Here is a 20,581-nt window from a genome sequence, read left to right as displayed (position 1 = left end):
TATCCACTGATAGACCCAAATCTGCAAGTAGCTTTCTCAACCAAGCTACCTCACATGCTGCCATAGTAGCTCCTCTGTACTCGGCCTCTGTGTACTGGTGGATAGAGCAACCTGGATAGAGCAACCGTAGGCCTCTGTACTCGGCCTCTGTATTGGATAGAGCAACCGTAGGTTGCTTCTTGCTGCTCCAAGTCACAGCAGCACTCCCCAAAGAAAACATGAAGCCACTAGTAGATCTTCTATCTGCCCAATCAACACATCTGTGTACCCATGTACACATATCTCTGTCCCAGTTTCATAAAATAGTCCACAATGCAAAGTAGACCTCACATACCTCAGTATGCGTCTCAATGCATCCAAATGCGGCTTTCGAGGAACCTACATAAACTGACTCACCAACCCAACAGCATAGCTCAAATCCGGCCTGGTGATCGTCATGTAGATCAAGCTTCCTACTATGTGCCTATACATAGTAGGATCCTCCAAAGTCTCTCCTGAATCTGCACTCAACTTGCCATTCTGATCCAATGGCACTCAGATAGGCTTACAGCCTGTCATACCATACTTGGACAACATGTCCAAGCCATACTGTCTCTGCAGTAATCCAATACCATGTGGTGACCTAATCACCTCAATGCCCAAGAAATATATGAGCTCTCCCAGATCCTTCATCTCAAACTGTTGTCTAAGCAAGATCTTTACATCAAAGATCTCTGCATCATGGTCCCCCCGTAACGATCAAGTCATCTACATAGATGACAACAAGCACAACCCCTCTATCACCGTGTCTCACATACAGCGAGAAATCTGCATTGGCTACATGAAAGCCAATAGTGACAAGATATTCAGAAATCTTGTCAGACCATGCTCTTGGTGCTTGTTTTAAGCCATACAAGGCTTTCTTCAACTTGCAAACATGCTCGGTGTGACTCACATCCTCATAACCAGGTGGCTGCAACATATACACCTCTTCCTGCAAATCCCTATGCAAGAATGCATTCTTTACATCCATCTGATGTAAAGACCATTTCTTTGACGCAGCCACTGCTATCACAACTCTCACTATTGCCATCTTGGCAACAGTGAGGGCTGAAAGTTTCCTCATAATCAATGCCATATGTCTATGCATATCTTTTGGCTACCAATCTAGTCTTACCTGTTTATGCTTCCATCACTGTTATGTTTTACTTTGTACACCCACTTGCATCCAATGGCTTTCTTGCCTTCAGGCAATTGCACTAAATCCCAAGTCTCATTTCCATATAGTGCATTCATCTCCTCATCCATAGCTTTCTCCCAACACACATTTCCAACAGCCTCATCAATGCATGTGGGCTCTACAACCTGTACAACTTTTGCCATGTATGCATAGTGATGTGCCACATAACCATCATAGGTAAACCTCTGCACAAGATTCTTCACTCTCCCAGATCTTTGCAGCTTTGCATTCATGGCTTCCATAGCCTTCTTTACACCAGGTGTTCTCATAGCTGGTATCCCAAGCTCCTCATCAAGGCTCATCTCTAAGCCACTAGACTCTCCATCAACATCATGAGAATGCCCTGCAGAAATGTCAGGCATACTAAGGGGCTCAACCACTTTCTCTTTGCCTTTATGTGATGTACTAATCACATTTGCAGGACCTGTATTATGACGCAGCCTGCCACTCCATGGTCTATTAACTGAACCACTCGATGAGGACTCTCCTAGTCCACTCAAAGACTGTGATTGCTGACTTGCATTCTGTGCAACCACATTTCCACTCACATCAGCCCCAACAGCTTCTTTTTCAGCAGCATACCAGCTGCTCATCTCATCAAAGACATCCCTGCTTACCCTCAACTCATGTGTAGCAGGGTTATAACACCTGTATCCCTTTTGCTCAAGGGAATATCCAATAAACATACATTTTTCAGCTTTTGGATCCAGCTTAGTTCTCAACTCATCTGGCACATGCACATATGCAATGCATCCAAAGACTTTTAGATGAGACAAATCAGGTTTTCTGCCAGTAAACCTCTCCTTTGGAGTTACATCATGTATGGCTGTTGGAGTCCTGTTCATGATGTAAACTGCTGTAGAAACAGCCCAATAGCTACGCGGCATATTCTTCTCTTCTGTCAATGCTTGCGCAATCTCAACAATGTGCCTGTTTTTCCGCTCAGTAACTCCATTTTGCTGCGGAGTGTATCTGCATGTAAACTGTCTCCGAATACCATTCTTCTTCAAAAATTCAGAGAACTCATTGGAGAAGTACTCTCCCCCTCCATCTGACCTTAGGCACTTTATATATTTCCCTGTTTGCTTTTCAACCATAACTCTAAAATTCTGAAAGTGAGTGAACACCTCACTCTTCTCCTTCATGAAGTATACCCACACTTTCCTTGTGTGGTCATCAATAAGTGTCACATAATACCTACAGCCTCCCATAGACATGGTCTTCGTAGGACCCCATACATCTGAATGCACAACATCTAGTGCATTTCTGCTCACATATCTGTTATGTGGAAATACATGCTTTGTTTGCTTTCCAAATTGGCATGCTTCACATATTCTCTGCATACCTTCAACTTTAAACTTTGGCAGCCCTATCACGATTCCTTTAGTCTACATAGACTTCATTCTTTGCACATTCACATGTCCAATTCTTTTATGCCAAATGTCTGTGTCTGCAACAATTCTTGAACCATTTGCAAACATCGCAACACTCACTTCAGGCATGTTTACATTCAATGTAAACATTCTGTCCACTCTGTTGCCTTTTGTAATAACCAACCTGCACTTGTCTTTAAAGTCTTCAACATAACAACCATCAGGGTTAAACCGAACCTGCAGACCCTGCTCAATCATCTAGCCAACTGAAACCAGATTCTTTGTTATGTTCAGAACATGAAGTACATCTGCAAGTACTTCACTTTGCCATCCTGCATAGACAATGGCACATCTCCAACATGGGCAATTGGATGAGCAGTGTCATCCCCTGTTTCCACAAAACCCGGTCTTTCAAGGTTTTTCATCTCCTTGAACCAATAAAAATTAACCAATAGTACAAAGATATACTAAAAAATCAGCCTAGGACTCACACTTAAGTCCCTTCCCATTTTTACTTGTAAAAATTATAAAGATATCCTAAAAAAATAACATTTAAGTGGTTTTCATTTTTACTTGTAAAAAATGTCTACTTAATTTCAAAAATATTTATGTATTTTAGTTATAAAATTTAGCAATTTTTTTTTCCTTTTCGGGCAAATTGTTTTTCTCCTCGATGCTTGTGTTCTGTTGTGTACACAGAAAACTCTCCCGAAGAAGACGATGCAGGCTTCTCAAGAAGACGGGAAGGCATACGTTCCATACAAGCTGAAGCACACCTTGACGGGCCACAAGAAGGCCGTGTCCAGCGTGAAGTTTTCCCCAGACGGAAAGCTTCTAGGGAGCTCCTCTGGAGATAAGACTGTGAGAATATGGAGCGCTTCAGATGGTACCTTCCGGAAGCTTCTGGAAGGGCACAGTGAGGGAATCTCCGATTTCGCATGGTCCTCCGACTCCCGCTACATCTGCTCTGCCTCAGATGATAAAACCCTGCGCATCTGGGATGCCCAGACTGGACAAAATGTCAAAACCCTGAAAGGCCACACGAATTTTGTCTTCTGTGTCAATTTCAACCCTCAATCCAACCTCATTGTCTCTGGCTCCTTCGATGAGACCGTGAGAATCTGGGATGTGAAAACAGGGAAATGCCTCAAGACCCTTCCTGCCCACTCAGAACCTGTGACTGCAGTGAACTTTAACAGGGATGGCTCTCTCATTGTCTCCAGCAGCTACGATGGCCTATGTAGAATATGGGACACGGCAAATGGACATTGCCTGAAGACCCTCATTGATGACGAGAATCCCCCTGTGTCTTTTGTCAAGTTCTCTCCTAATGGGAAGTATATCCTGGCCGGTACTCTGGATGACACTCTTGTAAGTTCTCTTCCTAATCAAATGTATGCTTGTGAAGTTTAAAGTATGCAGGAAGGTAAAGATTAACATGTGCATTATCTGAAGGGGGATGTGTGTGTAGGGAGAGAGAGTATATTAATGTCTTCAAAAGACCCAGAGAGTCTTTGAGACCATAAATGATAAAGGTAGTACAATATAGCAATGATGAATACTGAACCATGGAAAAGAAGAGAGAGAGAGAGAGAGAGAGAGAGAGGCAGAGAGAGAGAAAGATATATTAAACGTCTACTAAAGACCCAATGGGCCTATGAGACCAAAGTGATACAATAATGTCCATGGCATATCTCATCATGGAATGGGAAATGAAATAGAAACAAAACATAAACATAGCTATCTTGTTAGGGTGATACAAAACTGTCCATGGAAACTCATCATGGAATACTAGGAACATAGAAACATGAGAGCAACATGAGCTCCGAGTAGATGGTATACTACTCTCCAAATATCAAGCATGGGGCTAATGGGTATGGTCGAGAGGTCTCCCTTAGCTATGTCACGTGGAAAGGTAGCTCAATGGCGGTGGAGCATGTCCTGGATGTGGAGCTGATGAGGAGGGGGGGGGGGGGGGGCGTCGGCCACGCTGGAGTGCGGAGGCCTGGTCCGAGGTAACTTCTCTCGGTCGAGGTAGGTCCGGGGCAGCTTGAGGTCAGAGTTATGGGAAACGGGGAAACGGAGACGGAAACGGAAATGGAAACGGCAATTTTGAGGATGGGGGAAACGGAAACGCCACGTCATCCCAGGTTATCCTAAGAGGGGGGTATGGGGAAAGTCTATAGTGTACATACTACACTGTACATTTATGAATCATGATTTGAAACTTTAAAGTTGCATGAGAAATCAAAGCATTTAGAAGTTAGAACTTGGCATAATCACAAAATAAGCTAAATCCATCACTCAATCAAGAGTCAAGACCAAGTCCTTAGTATGCAGACATTGTGGTAACTCCTACCACAAAAAGGCAGACACCGACATCATTGAGGACAAGGAACTTCCCACAATGGAAGCAAATTACTGTAATGATGAACGGGCTTTCTAAAGTCCTAGTGCGTGTGCATGTGTTTTTGTTTTCTTATTCATTTGTTATGGGTACAACTAGCCATTACAAAAAAGAGTAAAATCAAATGTCAAAGAAAGCTACTCTCTAGAGTCTAGATAGATTCTAGAGTCCTGAGTCCTGACTCTTCAAGACTCTTCTATGCTATAGAAATAGCCTCATTCTCCTGAAGCTCATCCTCATGCTCCTCTGGTGGAGCTTCTTCCATGCCATCTTCATGTGTTTGACCATCGCCCTGTGCCTCCTCAACTACATCACCAATGATGGAGACCGTGTTTATCTCTGATTTATGAAAGCCAATGTATTTATCATGCGTATACTCATGCTTCATCTTTGTTAGCAAACACAACTTTGCATTAACAAAGATGAGCTCATCTGCTTTCTTGCTCCCAAGGCGATTCCTCTTCTTTGAGTGTATGTGACCTAAGGTACTCCATAAACGCTCCAAAGCTGATGAAGAGCACACTTGCCCCAAAATACGAATGGCCAGGTGTTGAAGCTCTGGCGTTTCTGCACCATAGTCTTTCCACCAAGTGACAGTATCAACATGAAACCTACAACATGACAATTTGAAAAACCACAATTACACTTTAAACATGAAATAAAGATTCATATGACATAGATTTAAATAAAGGTTTAAAATTCAGCTTTCAACCTGTCATGTTGTGCGTCACTCCATCCAAACATTCCCTCTTTGTTGCGGTAGTTTGCAAGCTGATCCTTCACCTTGCGTCTTTCCTCTGGAGTACCAATCAATCTTTGCAAAGTGGCATTCCAACCACGTATCACCTCACCGTCTGCTTGCTGCTGTCTCCCCTTATGTTGAAACTCTGGATCAAGCACATAGGCAGCTGTATGTAGTGGAGAATCATATTGGTTCCATCTACTCCACTGCAAGATCCTCCAACTCTTGTCTTCTATTTGCATCGGTCTCTATCAAACGGATGTTCTCAACCATCCGATCCATGGCCTCATAAATCTTCCCAATGTAAGGCACATCTCCATCAACATGCTTCAAAACCTTAATAATCGGCCAACATAACTTGAGAAGATGCTCTACAGAAGGCTAAAACTCATCCTGTGTAATAGTAGCATAGCAAAGCTGCCCAAGTGCTTGCATATGAGTAGGCCATGACTCCCAATCAGGGCATGCCATCATAGGGCCGGTCTCACATGAAAGAGACGATGAAGCATCACGAAACTGTATGCAAAGCGGGTGTCGGAGTACTTCAATAACTCTTTCTTTGCAAACCTGCGATATAATGCAAGAGAGTAATGGTGGTGGGTTATGAAAGAAACAACCTCTTTGCCTGTGTCAATGGTGGCCTTTACCCAATGTAACTTTTCAATGTCTTTAAGCAAGTTATTGAGACAATGTGCCATGCATGGACTCCATGTAATGTGTGGTTACCTCTGCTCCAATAAGGCCCCTGTTGCCTTGTTGGTACTCTCACCATCTGAAACAAATTGAACCACATTTTGTGGACCCACATACTCAACAACCTCACTCCATAACTCACATAGCACAGGAGCAGTTTTTTGTCTCACCCCAGCTTCTGTAGATTTTATGTAGAGTGGATTCTACATACTGCAAGAACGCCTTCTAATGAATGGCTGCGTATATCACTCCACTCATCAGCCATTAAAGAGACCCCATACGTGCTCCATTTCTCCTTTACAGGTGCAATGGCTTCATTGATGGATGTTCTCATTCTTAAGCAATCTCTTGTTACATGCACTCTGCACTCAGTGCATGGTGACAAGATGGCTCATCATCAGCAATGCAACAGTTGTACAGTATTAGAACCCAGTAGGATGATATTTGTCGTACGCTGTGACCCCATTGTACATCCTCAGTCCAGGATAAGTCAGGCACGAGCTACGTAGGTCATTCCTCAACCTTAGCAGGTCAGTCAGTCAATCAAGTCCCTTAACCCACTTGGAGAGAATCATTCATGCATGTAGAGTCAGTAGAAGCCTTAGGGTTTGCATCAGAAAGCACTCTGCATCTTGCATAATATGCATTCATATGCTTGTGCATCATTTAGAACATCCCAGAAGCCTTAGGGAATTTACTAGGATTTATCTGGTATTTTTTCCATATTTTATAGTATTTATTTAGCATTTATTATCATTTATAAATATAAACTTTATTAAATGACCAGCCAACTTGACCAACCTCCAGTTAGTATAAATAGGCTTGCATAGGGCTTAGTTTATCATTCAGTCTTCAGTGTGCTAAGAGCTTTCCTCCTCAGTCCTAGTTCCCTTGCCTTCAGCACTAGACTAGTCTCATCCAGCCCTTGGAGAGCTTGAGTTTGCTTCAGCCTACCTTGGTTCTCTAATGCATGCATCTTCAGCAGCCCTACAGCCATAAGCGCATCAGATCAGCCCCCTGAATCAGCAAGAAGACCTGCGTTTTCTGCATATCCAGCAGCCGGCCTGTTCACAGCAGTCCCTATAGTCTGCGTTTTCTGTCCTTCAGTAGCCCTACTGAAGGGAGATGAGAGTTAGGGTTTCATGTGGGAGACATACACAGAGAAGAAGGGAGAGAGAGAGACATGTGGGGATAAGTCAACTCATAGAATATGAGTGTGTGACTCCCCCATCACATGTATATTTGCTCTAGTACACATATTGCACTTAGTACATTAAAAGTACTAAGTGTACTATGTACTATAAAACACATGGGCTTGTACACACTATAAGGGTGGGCATAATGCCTTTACCCCAACAACCTCCCACTTAAAGGCAAAGTGCCCTTAAATGAAGGAAAAGAAAAATCAGCATGTACATGATAATACACAAGGCCATATCAAGGCTGAAACTGGCCTCATCCAATGCCCATCAAGTGTCTGCAATGAGCAAACCGCTCTGGAGGCAAACTCTTTGTCAACAGATCAGCTGGGTTGTCATCGGTATGAATCTTGACAAGCTGAATCAGCTTGTTCTCTATCACCTCTCTGATGAAGTGATACTTCACATCCACATGCTTCGTCTTTGCATGAAAGACAGGGTTCTTTGCCAACTGGATGGCACTCTGACTGTCACAATGCAACAATGGAATATCCCCTGTATAACCCAAATCAACCACTAACCGAGATAGCCATAATGCCTCCTTGCAAGCCTATGTGGCTGCAATATACTCGGCCTCTGTAGTAGATAAGGCAGTGCACTTCTGCATCCTGGATATCCATGACAGCACCTCCTGTGAATGTAAACACATAACCGGTAGTAGACTTCCGGTTATCTGGATGACCGGCATAATCCGAATCCGTGTAACCATGCACTAATGCATCCTGTTTGCCAAAGCATATGCACATATCCTGTGTGCCCTTCAGGTATCTCATGACACCTTTCACTGCTTCCCAATGCTTCTTGCCAGGTTTGGCCATGTATCTAGAAACCACTCCCACTCCAAATGCAATGTCCGGCCTGGTAGCAACCATGGCATACATGAGACTGCCACAAGCTGAAGCATACGGAATCTTGGCCATATCAGCCCTATCACTATCCGACTGTGGGTTGTCCATAGCACTGAGTTTCATATATGGAGGCAAAGGAGTACTAGTCTTCTTCCCCCCATCTATATTGAACCTCTGCAAAACTTTGCCAATGTATTCCTTCTGAGACAAATACAACACATGCTGATTTCTGTCCCGAAGTATCCGCATATCCAAAATGTGATTTGCATCACCCAAATCCTTCATATCAAAGGTCTGATGCAGCCTCTTCTTCAAGGCATCCATCTCCTTACAAGATTTCCCGGCAGTCAACATATCATCAACATACAAGATGAGGATCAATAGACTGCCATCCAAAGCTTTCTTGGTGTATAAGCAATGATCTATGTCACTTCTCCTGAAATCCTGGGATTTCATGAATGTATCAAATTTATGATACCATTCCCTTGGTGCCTGTTTGAGCCCATAAAGACTCTTTTTCAGCTTGCATATAAGCTTCTCCTTTCCATTCACTGCATAACCCTTTGGCTGTTGCATATATATCTCCTCATGGAGATCACCGTGAAGAAAAGCAGTCTTCACATCCATCTGAATCAAATCCAGATCATCATGAGCAACCAAAGCTAATACAGCTCTAAGTGTGGTCATTTTGTGTCACATGCACTCTGCACTCAGGGCATGGTGACAAGATGGCTCATCATCAGAAGTGCATCAGTTGTACAGTTTTAGAACCCAATAGGATGATATTTGTCGTACGCCGTGACCCCATTGTACATCCTCAGTCCAGGATAAGTCAGGCACGAGCTACGTAGGTCATTCCTCAGCCTTAGTGGGTCAGTCAGTCAGTCAAGTCCCTTAACCCACTTGGAGAGAATCATTCATGCATGTAGAGTCAGTAGAAGCCTTAGGGTTTGCATCAGAAAGCACTCTGCATCTTGCATATTATGCATTCATATGCCTGTGCATCATTTAGAACATCCCCAAAGCCTTAGGGAATTTACTGGGATTTATCTGGTATTTTTTCCATATTTATTAGTATTTATTTAGCATTATTTGCGTTATTGGGCATTTATAAATATTAACTTTATTAAATGACCAACCTCCAGTTAGTATAAATAGGCTTGCCTAGAGCCTCTTTTATTCATTCAGTCTTCATTGTGCTAAGAGCTCTCCTCACCCTTGCTTTCAGCCCAAGACTAATCCAGCCCTAGAGCCCATAAGCTTTCTTCTCCAGCCCCTTGAGAACCATAGCTTCAGCCCAGCCCTAGGCGCCTGCCTTCAGCATCATTCAACCCTGAATTCAGCACTCAGTTCAGGCCCAGAATCAGTCCACAGTTCAGCTCAGTTTAACGCTAGATTCAGCCTGCATATACCTGCGTTTTTGCACAGCCGTACAGCAGCAGTCTGCGTTTCTGTTCCAGCCGTACAGCAGCAGCCTTGCAGTCCCCTGTTTCTCATGCGTTTCAGTCCACAGCATCCTCTACACTTCAGCGTTTCTGTCCACAGCAGTTTCCAGCCCTGAAGGTTCAGTCTACAGCAGTTTCCAGCCCTGAATCTGTTGTTTGCATCAGTGTCCAGCCTTCTATGCATCATCCACACATGCAGCAGTCATCTGGTGAAGGTAACACAGCATTCATAAGTGTTTTCAGCATTCTAACATAGTGTAGAACAGTCCACCTTCTTCTTCTCTCAGCCTCAGGTGTGCAGCCCTTCCTCATGCCCTTGGGAAGAGTGCATAGGCTCGAGCGACGAGATCAGGTCATCGAGGTGTTTCTACAGCAGTGTACAGATCAGCCACTCTCCGATCCTCCGAGATCTTGCGTTTGGCTTATCTACAGTCCACAATCATTCTCTCTAAAGTAATAAAGCAAATACTATCTCGTTATCGGGATAGGGGGCCCTTCAGTGGGTAATTCGGGACCCAATCTGGTGTACAGTTTTCATATCTCTCTCTCTCATCTCTTTAAAGTTTGAAGTAATGAAATGGATTGCTAAACTCACGAAACTCAGGATACAGAAGACGGTGTGAGCATTTGTGTGACAGGATCAACCAATACAAAGACTTCCGCTGCATATCACATTTTGACCACTGGAGAGAAGATCTCATCAAAGTCCACACCATATTCCTGCTTGAAGCCCTTAGCCACTAACCTGGCTTTGTATCTTGGCTTTGCATCAGCAGGTGCAACTTTGAGCCTGTAAACCCACTTGCATGGCAAAACCTTCTTGCCTGTAGGCAAATGCACCAACTTCCATGTTCCATTTTTGTGCAGAGAATCCATCTCTGACTTCATAGCACGCTCCCAAAGAGCCTTGTCTTTCCTCTGTAAAGCCTCCTTATAACATGAGGGCTCCCCACAGTCAGTGAGCATCAAGTAGTCAACCCCTGGAACAAACCTGTCAGGGGGTCTGGAGGGTCTTGTGGACCTCCATACCCAATGACCATCATTTGCAGGTTGCTGTCCAGCCTGCATATCACCTATTGGTGGCTCCTGTTCCATGCCATAAGGTTGAAAGATCATGCCCGGTATCTCCTCTAACTGTGGGATATCCATAGGGATATCTTCTGCCATCTCTGGCTGTCCATTTGGACCATTTCCAGCACCATTTAAGGGCTGGTTTTGTTGCTGTAATGGCTGATTTACAGCCCTTGGTTGTTGTCCATGATGTCCATCATCATCAAAGATGACTCTGCCAGGCTCCTGTTGCCTTGCAGGCTCCTTATACATGCATGTTTCATCAAAAATGACATCATTGCTGCGTATAATCTTTCTATTCACTGGATCCCAAAGTCTATACCCCATTTCACCTCTGTCACCATATCCTAGGAATATGCATTTGTGAGACTTAGGATCAAGTTTGGTGCGTATTTCCCTGTGTATGTGCACGTACGCAACGCAACCAAACACTCTCAAGTGCTTGTATGACGGAGGCTTCCCTGACACCTGTCCATACTTCCTCTGGCACTTTCCCACCAAGCCTCGTGTTAGGTGACCTGTTTATAAGATGAACGGCTGTCATAACAGCTTCAGCCCAAAAACCATGAGGTAACGCAGCATGTGACAACATAGAACGGACCTTCTCCTGAATGGTCCTGTTCATCCTCTCTGCTGTTCTGTTTTGTGGAGGATCATAAGGAGTAGAGAGCTCCCTCTTGATGCCTTTAGCATCACAAAAGTCCTGAAACTGTTTGGACATATACTCTCCGCCATTGTTGGAACGCAAAGCCTTCAGTGTTTTGCCAGTTTGATTCTCAACATGAGCAACAAACTTCTGAAACACTGAGAATGTATCACTCTTCAAACGAAGAGCATAAACCCACACCTTGCGTGTGGCATCGTCAATAAAAGACATAAAATATTTTGCCCCTCCCAAAGAAAGCTGAGGCATCTCACATACATCTGTATGCACAAGCTCTAACTGAGCATCTTTCTGTCCAAGAGCTTTCTTGTGGGGGCACTGGAGTTGCCTGCCATATATACAATGCTCACAAAAAAGAAAACTTGAGAACTTTAGAGAAGGCAAGTAACCAAAACGAGACAATTGCTCCATTCCTTTGACACTCGTGTGTACCAACTGGCTATGCCACATAAATATTTCCGGCAGCTCGGTTGCATTTACATTAGCATGGTGACAAACACCAGCATGCATGAAGTAAAGAGTGTCCACCTTAGAGCCTTTGGCAACAACCAGTGAGCCCTTACTAATCTTCCACTTTCCACGACCAAATGTGGTAACATAATCAGCATCATCAAGCTGTCCAGTAGAAAGCAGGTTCTTCTTGATCTCAGGCACATGCCTGACATCATGGAGCATAAGCTGTGAGCCATTTGAAAACACAAGCCTCACATCACCTCTGCCAAGAATCTTGCATGCATGGTTGTCACCCAAATAAACTACTCCTTCATTGCCAGTAGTATACCTGACAAACAAGTCTCTGCAACCTGTGACATGAAAGGAGGCACCTGAATCAATGATCCATGAGTGCATACCATGACCATCTCCTGCAAGAAGTGAATGGGCATCAAGTGAAGACGTGAATAGGACTTCATCCTCACTGTCACCTGCATGTGACACATTGACTTCTTCAATCTTGACTCCACTTTTGCCCTTTGGCTTTGCATCTTTGGCTTCATCTTTGTCTTTGTCTTTTCCTTTGCCCTTTTCCTTTTGATCATTCTTCCATTTGTAGCATTGCTTTTTGATATGTCCCTACTTGCCACAATAATGGCATTCCAAGTCCTTTTTGGAGCGGGACTTGCTCCTTCTCCGTTCTTGGCTTTTACCCCTTTGCTGGGATCTCCCACGTGCATTCATTGCATTGGACTTTCCAACAGAGTTGTTCTTCTTGTTCATCTCCTCTTGAAGGAGAGCACCCTCAACATTTGCATATGACAGCATAGCATTTGAATTGCTAGTGGCTGTCCTGAATGTGTCCCAACTCTCTGGCAAAGTGCATAAGAGAAAGGTGGCTTTGAACTCATCGTCCATGGCCAACTTTTGATTGATGACCTGGCTGACAATACCATTAAACTCATTTAGATGGGCTGTCATAGACGCCCCTTCCTTCATTTGAAGACCTATGAGTTTCTTCAACCAATACACTTTGCTTGAGGCACTTTGCTGGGCATACAAGTCCTGCAATCTTTGCCACATTTCCCAAGCTGTCTTCTCTTCACGTATGCTGAAAAGTAAAGTGTCTGACACAGACAACATGATGGTGGATCTTTCCAGCTCATCCATATCTTCCCACTCTTCAGCAGTAAGAGAAGCGGGCATTACACCCCTTTCTTTGATGGGCTTGTGCTTCTTCTTCTGGAGCAACACATTATAGCACTGGGTTTGCCAAATGTCATAATTATGTGAGCCTTCAAGCTTCTTGATGTGAAGCAATGAAGAGCTCTCACCTGTGGTTGCCACGACTGCATAAATGCAGTCGGCCAGCATACTGATGCCCACGACTGATAAAAAGCAGTCGGCCAGCAGCCCTGAAGCCCACGACTGATGAAGATCCAGTCGGCCAGCACTGGGGTGCTCCTGGCATCATGTGGCAGCCCTCCCACCACTAGGAAAAATGGAAAAAAATAGGGAAAATACGAGGAGTGTGGAAAAATGGTAAAACACCTCATAAGGGCGGGCACACCCACAACAAAGGCCTTTGGGATGGAGAACTGCAAGCCTATTACTTCGCCGATGGACCCGAACACAAAGTTAACCGTTACAGATCCTTGTGAGCCAGTTGATGCCTCGCAGTACCGGAAGTTGGTTGGTTCATTGATCTGGTTGCTGAACACCAGATTGGACTTGAGCTTCTCCTTGGGGCTGTTGAGCTCTTTTATGCAGACGCCATTGAAGACTCATTGGGACGCAGGATTGCGGATCTTGCGGTATCTGCAGAGTACGAAGGATCTGGGACTCTTTTACACAGGAGGGAATGGAGTCAAGCTCCAAGGTTGGAGTGACTCAGATTGGGGAGGAGATCCAGACACGAGGAGATCTACTTCAGGATACAGTTTTACCCTCGGCTCAGGAGCAGTTTCTTGGAGCAGCAAGAGGCAGCCAACTATTGCCCTTTCTTCGACAGAGGCAGAGTATCGGGCTGCTTGTGGTGCTGCTTGTGAGGTTGTATGGCTGCGGAGGCTGCTAGGCGAGATTGGGTTTCCATAGAGGGAGCCCACAGTCATCCAGTGCGATAACCAGAGTTGTATAGCTATTGCTCGGAACCCGGTTTTCCATGCCCGGACCAAGCATATAGAGATACAGTATCACTTTGTACGTGAGAAGATCTTGGCGCGTGACATCTTGCTACTTTATTGTTCGACGGAGGACAATGCGGCGGACCTCTTCACGAAGTCTCTACCTCAGGCTACGCTCAGGCGGCACTCCAGCTCCCTTGGGTTGGTTTCACAGCCAGGAGCTGAGAGGGGGGTGTTAGAAGTCATCTCCTCTCTATTTGTATACACCAGGGCCTTTGTTGTGGGTGTGCCCGCCCTTATGAGGTGTTTTACCATTTTTCCACACTTCCCGTATTTTTCCCTATTTTTTCCCATTTTTCCTAGTGGTGGGAGGGCTGCCAGATGATGCCAGGAGCACCCCAGTGCTGGCCGACTGGATCTTCATCAGTCGTGGGCTTCAGGGCTGCTGGCCGACTGCTTTTTATCAGTCGTGGGCATCAGTATGCTGGCCGACTGCATTTATGCAGTCGTGGGATTTTTCTCCAGTCGTGGGCTCTCTTGTTGCTGGCCGACTGCCCTATCTGGGATGTATATATAGCCCCTCAGCCCCTACCACTTTCTCATTCAGTTTTTCCGGGATCTTGTGTATAGAGAAGAGTTTACACACCTATCTCTCTGTGTTTCTTGTGCTGTTTATTTTCTGCAGTCTACTTGCTCTTGTCTACCCAAGTTTGGTTATCATTTCCGCTGCATATTCTGACATGGTATCAGAGCCCTAGGCTCTAGACAGATCTTGGGCGTTTTTCTGAGCAAGAGGGGGAGCAACAGGTTGCTGATTGGTGGACTGTTTCGGGCTGAACGGGACGAGAAGGTGCAAGAGGAAGGCGGGCAAAGGTGCTGGACAGCCACTTGCAGATTTTCAGATTTTTTTTCCCACCCACCCACCCTTTCAGGTTACTCTCCGCGATGGCAGATTTACTAGAGATGGCTGAGAAGCACGTGAAGATTCCGACTCTCCCCACGTTCCCAGTGGATCGTCAGTTGGACGGGTCCAATTACGGCATCTGGAAGGTCATGATGGAGTCAGTTCTGGAGTCATATGACCTTGCTGATTTTATTATCATAGGGGTGCCACGGCCGGAAGCTGAGGAAGGGGAGTTATGATCGACGAGGAAGGACCGAGAGGCACAGGCACACATGTGGTTTCGTGTCAACGCCAGGGTCCGGTCGTTTATTTTCCTCAATTGCACACCACAAGTGATCAACCATGTGAAGCACATGACGCTGGCGAGAGGCATATGGGAGCACTTGGCTTCTTTGTATAACAGGGTGTCAGTGGTCACCCATGAAACGGATATCCTTGGAAGTGCAGATGCGGGTTATGAACCCTGCAAAGTCTTTGACGATGCGGGAACACATCAACAAGCTGCAGGCCCTTCAGCAGGAAGTCCTTCAAGTTGGGAAAGAGATATTATCCGAAGATATGGCCATCACGTTACTTTCCCACTTGCCTGGTCAGTATTCTGCTTTCTATTTCTCGTTGATCACGAGTGGCAGGCTCAGCACCATTACTTGGGAGGAGCTTGTGCCAATGGTCTTGGACCAGGAGGAACGTTTCACGAACCCTCCTCACGGCGGAGGTTCGGAGGCCTTAACTGGCCAACGGTCGAAAGGCCGTAATACCAACAAGGGCAAAGGGAAGGCTTCACCGGAGAAGTCTTCTGAGAAGAAGCCTGATCCAGAACGAGAGAAGCTGAAGGCCGAAAGATCTTGTAATGATTGTGGCGAGAAAGGCCACTACTGGAGGAAGTGCCCTAAGCGGACAGGGAAGAGTGCTGATTCCTCAGCCTCAGCTGCGAAGACTCCGGCATTTGTGCACTTAGAGATGGTGGACTCCGATGCTTCATCATCTTCGAGCGAGGAGGCAGTTGGCTTCACCGCGAAGGATACTCGGGAATGGATTCTCGACAGTGGTGCTTCCAGGCACATGACTCCATCCCGTGACTTCTTTCTGGATCTGAAACGGCAGTCAGGTCGTATCTTTATTGGCGATAACTCCACTATTCCGATACATAGTGAGGGCCCGATGGAGATTATTCCCGACGGCAAGGGAGGCAAGCATGCTTCCCGTGTTCTTTATGTCCCTGCTCTGGGTTTTCATCTTCTGTCAGTGCATGAGGACTGGCTTTCGGGTGGAATTTGAGGAGCATTCAGTTGCTCTAAGGGACTGTGAGACAGGCAAAGTTGTTTGGGAAGGCGGTGTGGAGAATGGCATCTACAAGCTCTCTGCACTCTCCTCATTGACAGGCTCTCAGGTCGGAGATTTGTGGCACTTTCGTTTTGGCCACTTAAACGTGGATGCTTTGCGGCACGCCTTCCGGGACCAGATGGTGGTTGGCTTGCCAGATGTTGGTAGTAGGCAAGGACGCTGCAGTTCTTGCATACGTGGTAAGCAGCACAGGGAATCCTTTCCGAAGCAGGCTTCCAGGCGGGCTTTGAAACCATTGGAGTTGATTCACACTGACTTGTGTGGACCACAGCAGATACCATCCTTGGGAGGATCTCTCTACTTCATGCTGCTTGTTGATGATTGTACCAGATTCACGTGGGTCTACTTTCTTTCCCAGAAGGACCAGGCTTTTGCTCGGTTCAAGGATTGGCACGTGATGGTGGAGAAAGAGTCTGGATATCAGGTTAAGACTCTCAGGGCTGATAAGGGAGGTGAATTCTCCTCGACTGTGTTTTTCAGGTTTTGCGCAGACCATGGCATCAAAAGGGAATTGGCCAATACCGGATCGCCTTCGGAGAATGGAGTTGTTGAACGTAAGAACAGGACTGTGGTGGTGGAGATGGCGAGGACCATGCTGGAGCATCGTGATCTTCCTCGTCCACTTTGGGGTGAGGCTGTGGCAACGTCTGTCCATACCATTAACCGCTCTCCGACGACTTATGTACCCCATATGACTCCATTTGAGGCATATTTTGGCAGGAAACCCGATGTCTCGCACTTCCGTGTCTTTGGGAGTGACGCGTATGTACATGTTCCGAAGAAGCAGAGGGGGAAGCTTGACTCCAAGTCCCGCAAGCTGGTATTTATGGAGTATAACTCTCTTTCCAAGGGATACAGGTTGTATGATCCAGAGAGGAATGAGATTGTTGTCAGCTGGGATGTGGTCTTTGACGAGCATGTTCCAGCATCCACTGTCGAGGAGCTGCCACTTCTTGGAGATCCAGAGGAGTCTGATGATGATTCCCAGTCTATCACTCCAGTTGATCCACCTCAGTCATCACAGGAGGTTGAGCCCGCAGTTGGAGTTGAGCCCCCGCGATCACAGGAGGCTCCACGATCTGTTCGAGTACCTAGGTGGTTGTTAGACACCCTTCGGGAGTCGGGTGTCACGGAGCTACCCTCCGAGTGGACCACAGAGGACGGCCCTCGAAGATCACATCGAGTCCGAGATAAAAGCAACACGGCGGAGCTTCTTCAGGTGAACTATGCTTTGATGTCTCGTATCATGCGGGACAAAGAGCCAACTTCTGTAAAGGAAGCCCTTTCACAGGATACTTGGAGGAAAGCCATGCAGGTGGAACTTGATGCCATCGAGAAGAACAACACTTGGGAGTTGGTACCGAGGCTGTCGAAGCGGTCAGTCATTGGTGTCAAATGGGTCTTTAAGACCAAGTACGCGTCTGATGGGTCGGTGGACAAACACAAAGCCAGGCTTGTGGCTAAAGGTTATGCTCAGCGGCCAGGCATCGACTACGAGGATACCTTTGCACCGACAGCGCGGATGACCACGATTCGGACCGTTCTTGCCCTTGCTTCTTCTCAGAGGTGGCCCGTGTACCAGATGGATGTAAAATCTGCGTTCCTTAATGGTGACCTGCAGGAGGAGGTGTACGTTGAGCAGCCTCCAGGCTTTATTGTTCCAGGATCGGAAGGGATGGTTTACAGGTTACGTAAGGCCTTGCATGGTCTTAAGCAGGCTCCCAGGGCTTGGAATCAGAAGATTGATTCCTTCTTTATTCGGACTGGATTTTAGAGATCGGTTGCAGATCCGAAGCTGTATCTCTTTCGGGAACGCGGCATGGTCACACTTATCATCCTTTATGTGGATGATCTCATTCTCACCGGCGGTCGTGTGGAGCACATTGGAGTGACGAAGGCTGCCTTGTCAAAGGAGTTTGAGATGACCGACTTAGGCTTACTCCACTTCTTCTTGGGATTGGAGATCTGGCAGACCCAGAGGGGGTTTTTCGTCTCTCAGCAGCGGTATGTTCATGAGTTGCTTGAGGCCTTTGGGATGGAGAACTGCAAGCCTATTACTTCGCCGATGGACCCGAACACAAAGTTAACGTTACAGATCCTTGTGAGCCAGTTGATGCCTCGCAGTACCGGAAGTTGGTTGGTTCATTGATCTGGTTGCTGAACACCAGATTGGACTTGAGCTTCTCCGTGGGGCTGTTGAGCTCTTTTATGCAGACGCCATTGAAGACTCATTGGGACGCAGAATTGCGGATCTTGCGGTATCTGCAGAATACGAAGGATCTGGGACTCTTTTACACAGGAGGGAATGGAGTCAAGCTCCAAGGTTGGAGTGACTCAGATTGGGGAGGAGATCCAGACACGAGGAGATCTACTTCAGGATACAGTTTTACCCTCGGCTCAAGAGCAGTTTCTTGGAGCAGCAAGAGGCAGCCAACTATTGCCCTTTCTTCGACAGAGGCAGAGTATCGGGCTGCTTGTGGTGCTGCTTGTGAGGTTGTATGGCTGCGGAGGCTGCTATGTAATATGCGGAAGCTTCGGAGAAGGAATCGGTACTTCAAAACTCAGAAAACAGCAGTCTTTTCGCGACGGAATTAACGCACAAACTGAAAGACGATGTGCTGAAAATAGAGAGAGAAGGGGGAGATGGAGAAGGACACAGTATTGGGTCCCAATTACCCTCTGTAGGGCCCCCACCACGGATGGTGTATTTGCTTTATTAGAATGATGTGAATCTGAAACAAATACAAAGTACTTGACCTTTTCTTGGCTGGAAAACCTGCCCTTGACCTTCAGTCCTTCACCCCTTAGCTTTAGCAATGTTCTTGGCTGTCCTGGCCCTTGGTTGCTTGGAGCTCTTGGTGAATTATGAGATGCTTCTAATGAAACTATGGGCTGGGCTTTTATACTTCCCAAAACATCCAGTCGGCTGGTTTACTGAAGACCCACGACTGAGTTAAATATAATATAGTGTTTTCACACTCTATTCCTTCTGTCCAGCCTGCGCATGAGTTCACACTGCTGTCCAGCCTTCTGGGACAGCACCCTGGCTGCTGGGCACCATGCGTAGAGGTGTAGGGCTGCCCCCCACACCTGGTCGACTGGTTGAGAAGGCCTCTAACCCTGTCGGCTGCCTCTCTTGCAGCCCTAGGGCTGGCTGACAGCCCCTCCAGCCCATGCCTTGGCTGGTGGGCATAGCCTTGGGCTCTCCTGGCCCCTTGGGGGTGGTTGGACACCTCCCCCATGCCCATACTACAAATGCAAGCTAGATCCTCCAACTTGGGGTAGCCCTATGGGCTGGCCCCATCTCTACATGCAATCCTACATGCCTACAGAGGCCTGGCATCCAGTTGCCAACCAGATACACAGAACATCTGACATCATTCCAGAGGGAGACTCACAGCGCGGACTGGCACTGCTTCATGTGCAGGACGGTGCACACCTGACCTTAGACTCCTGTGCAGGACAATGCACACCTGACCTCGGACGACTGAGATGGATCCCTGGCTGACTCGTCCCGGACTGGGCTCACATGGGACCAGTTCACCATCCCAGGTCCTGCACCTTCTGTACAGAATGTCTACGTGGCATCCAAGTGCGGGATGCACGTGACATCCCCTTCTGCTTAACTTGACGGAAGCTGCATAGCCTCCAAATAATCCGTCAATAAAGCCGGATAGTCTTCGAAAAATTCCTTGTCTAGCCATACCGCTTCATGAGTTCCTCGGTCCTGAAACTTCGTGAGGAACTGTCGTAGTCTTCGGCCTGAGCCATGCTTGAAACGGTGCAGAAGGATCTGTTCTGGAACCATTACTTCGGCTTCATCAATGATGTCTGGTTCCGCTTCGTCTTTGACCTCTGAAGGGGGTGGACCTGCATATGGCTTTAACCAACTGACATGAAATACATCGTGCATAGTCCAACTCGGAGGTAGCTTTAACTGCATAGACACCTCATTAATCTTTTTCCGGATGGGGAAGGGTCCGAAGCTCCTGAAAGACAACTTTGGGCATCGCTTGCCCACCTGCTTTAATCTTTGCTTCATAATCTGAAGATATACCCAATCTCCTTCCGAAAACTTCATGTCCCTTCGGTCTTTATTGGCCTGTCGAGTGTAGGC

General features: G+C 46.5%; 2 protein-coding genes across 2 annotated transcripts in view; one reads left to right on the top strand and one right to left on the bottom strand.

Annotated features, from left to right (window-relative positions):
• The first annotated feature begins 3,217 nt into the window (after positions 1 to 3,217).
• The window catches only part of LOC147604024 (uncharacterized), a 47,473-nt gene continuing 30,109 nt past the window's right edge, over positions 3,218 to 20,581 (top strand). Inside the window, exon 1 of the mRNA XM_086795085.1 lies at positions 3,218 to 3,963. Within this exon, the coding sequence (XP_086651211.1) occupies positions 3,313 to 3,963 (651 nt within the window). The 5' untranslated portion in view covers positions 3,218 to 3,312. The remainder of the gene's footprint in view (positions 3,964 to 20,581) is intronic.
• LOC147604025 (uncharacterized) lies at positions 5,192 to 6,768 on the bottom strand. The gene is made up of 6 exons (XM_086795272.1): positions 6,646 to 6,768; positions 6,468 to 6,559; positions 6,230 to 6,308; positions 5,999 to 6,122; positions 5,712 to 5,907; positions 5,192 to 5,628 (listed from the first exon to the last, which is right to left on the bottom strand). The coding sequence occupies exons 1-6, from the start codon at positions 6,766 to 6,768 to the stop codon at positions 5,196 to 5,198; spliced, it is 1,047 nt and encodes a 348-aa protein (XP_086651398.1). The 3' UTR covers positions 5,192 to 5,195.

The sequence above is a fragment of the Cibotium barometz genome, chromosome 62, assembly GCF_041138505.1.
Source record: "Cibotium barometz isolate CiBa-2024 chromosome 62, ASM4113850v1, whole genome shotgun sequence".
In the NCBI taxonomy this organism is placed as follows: Eukaryota; Viridiplantae; Streptophyta; class Polypodiopsida; order Cyatheales; family Cibotiaceae; genus Cibotium; species Cibotium barometz.
This window is presented reverse-complemented; position numbering and strand designations above follow the sequence as displayed.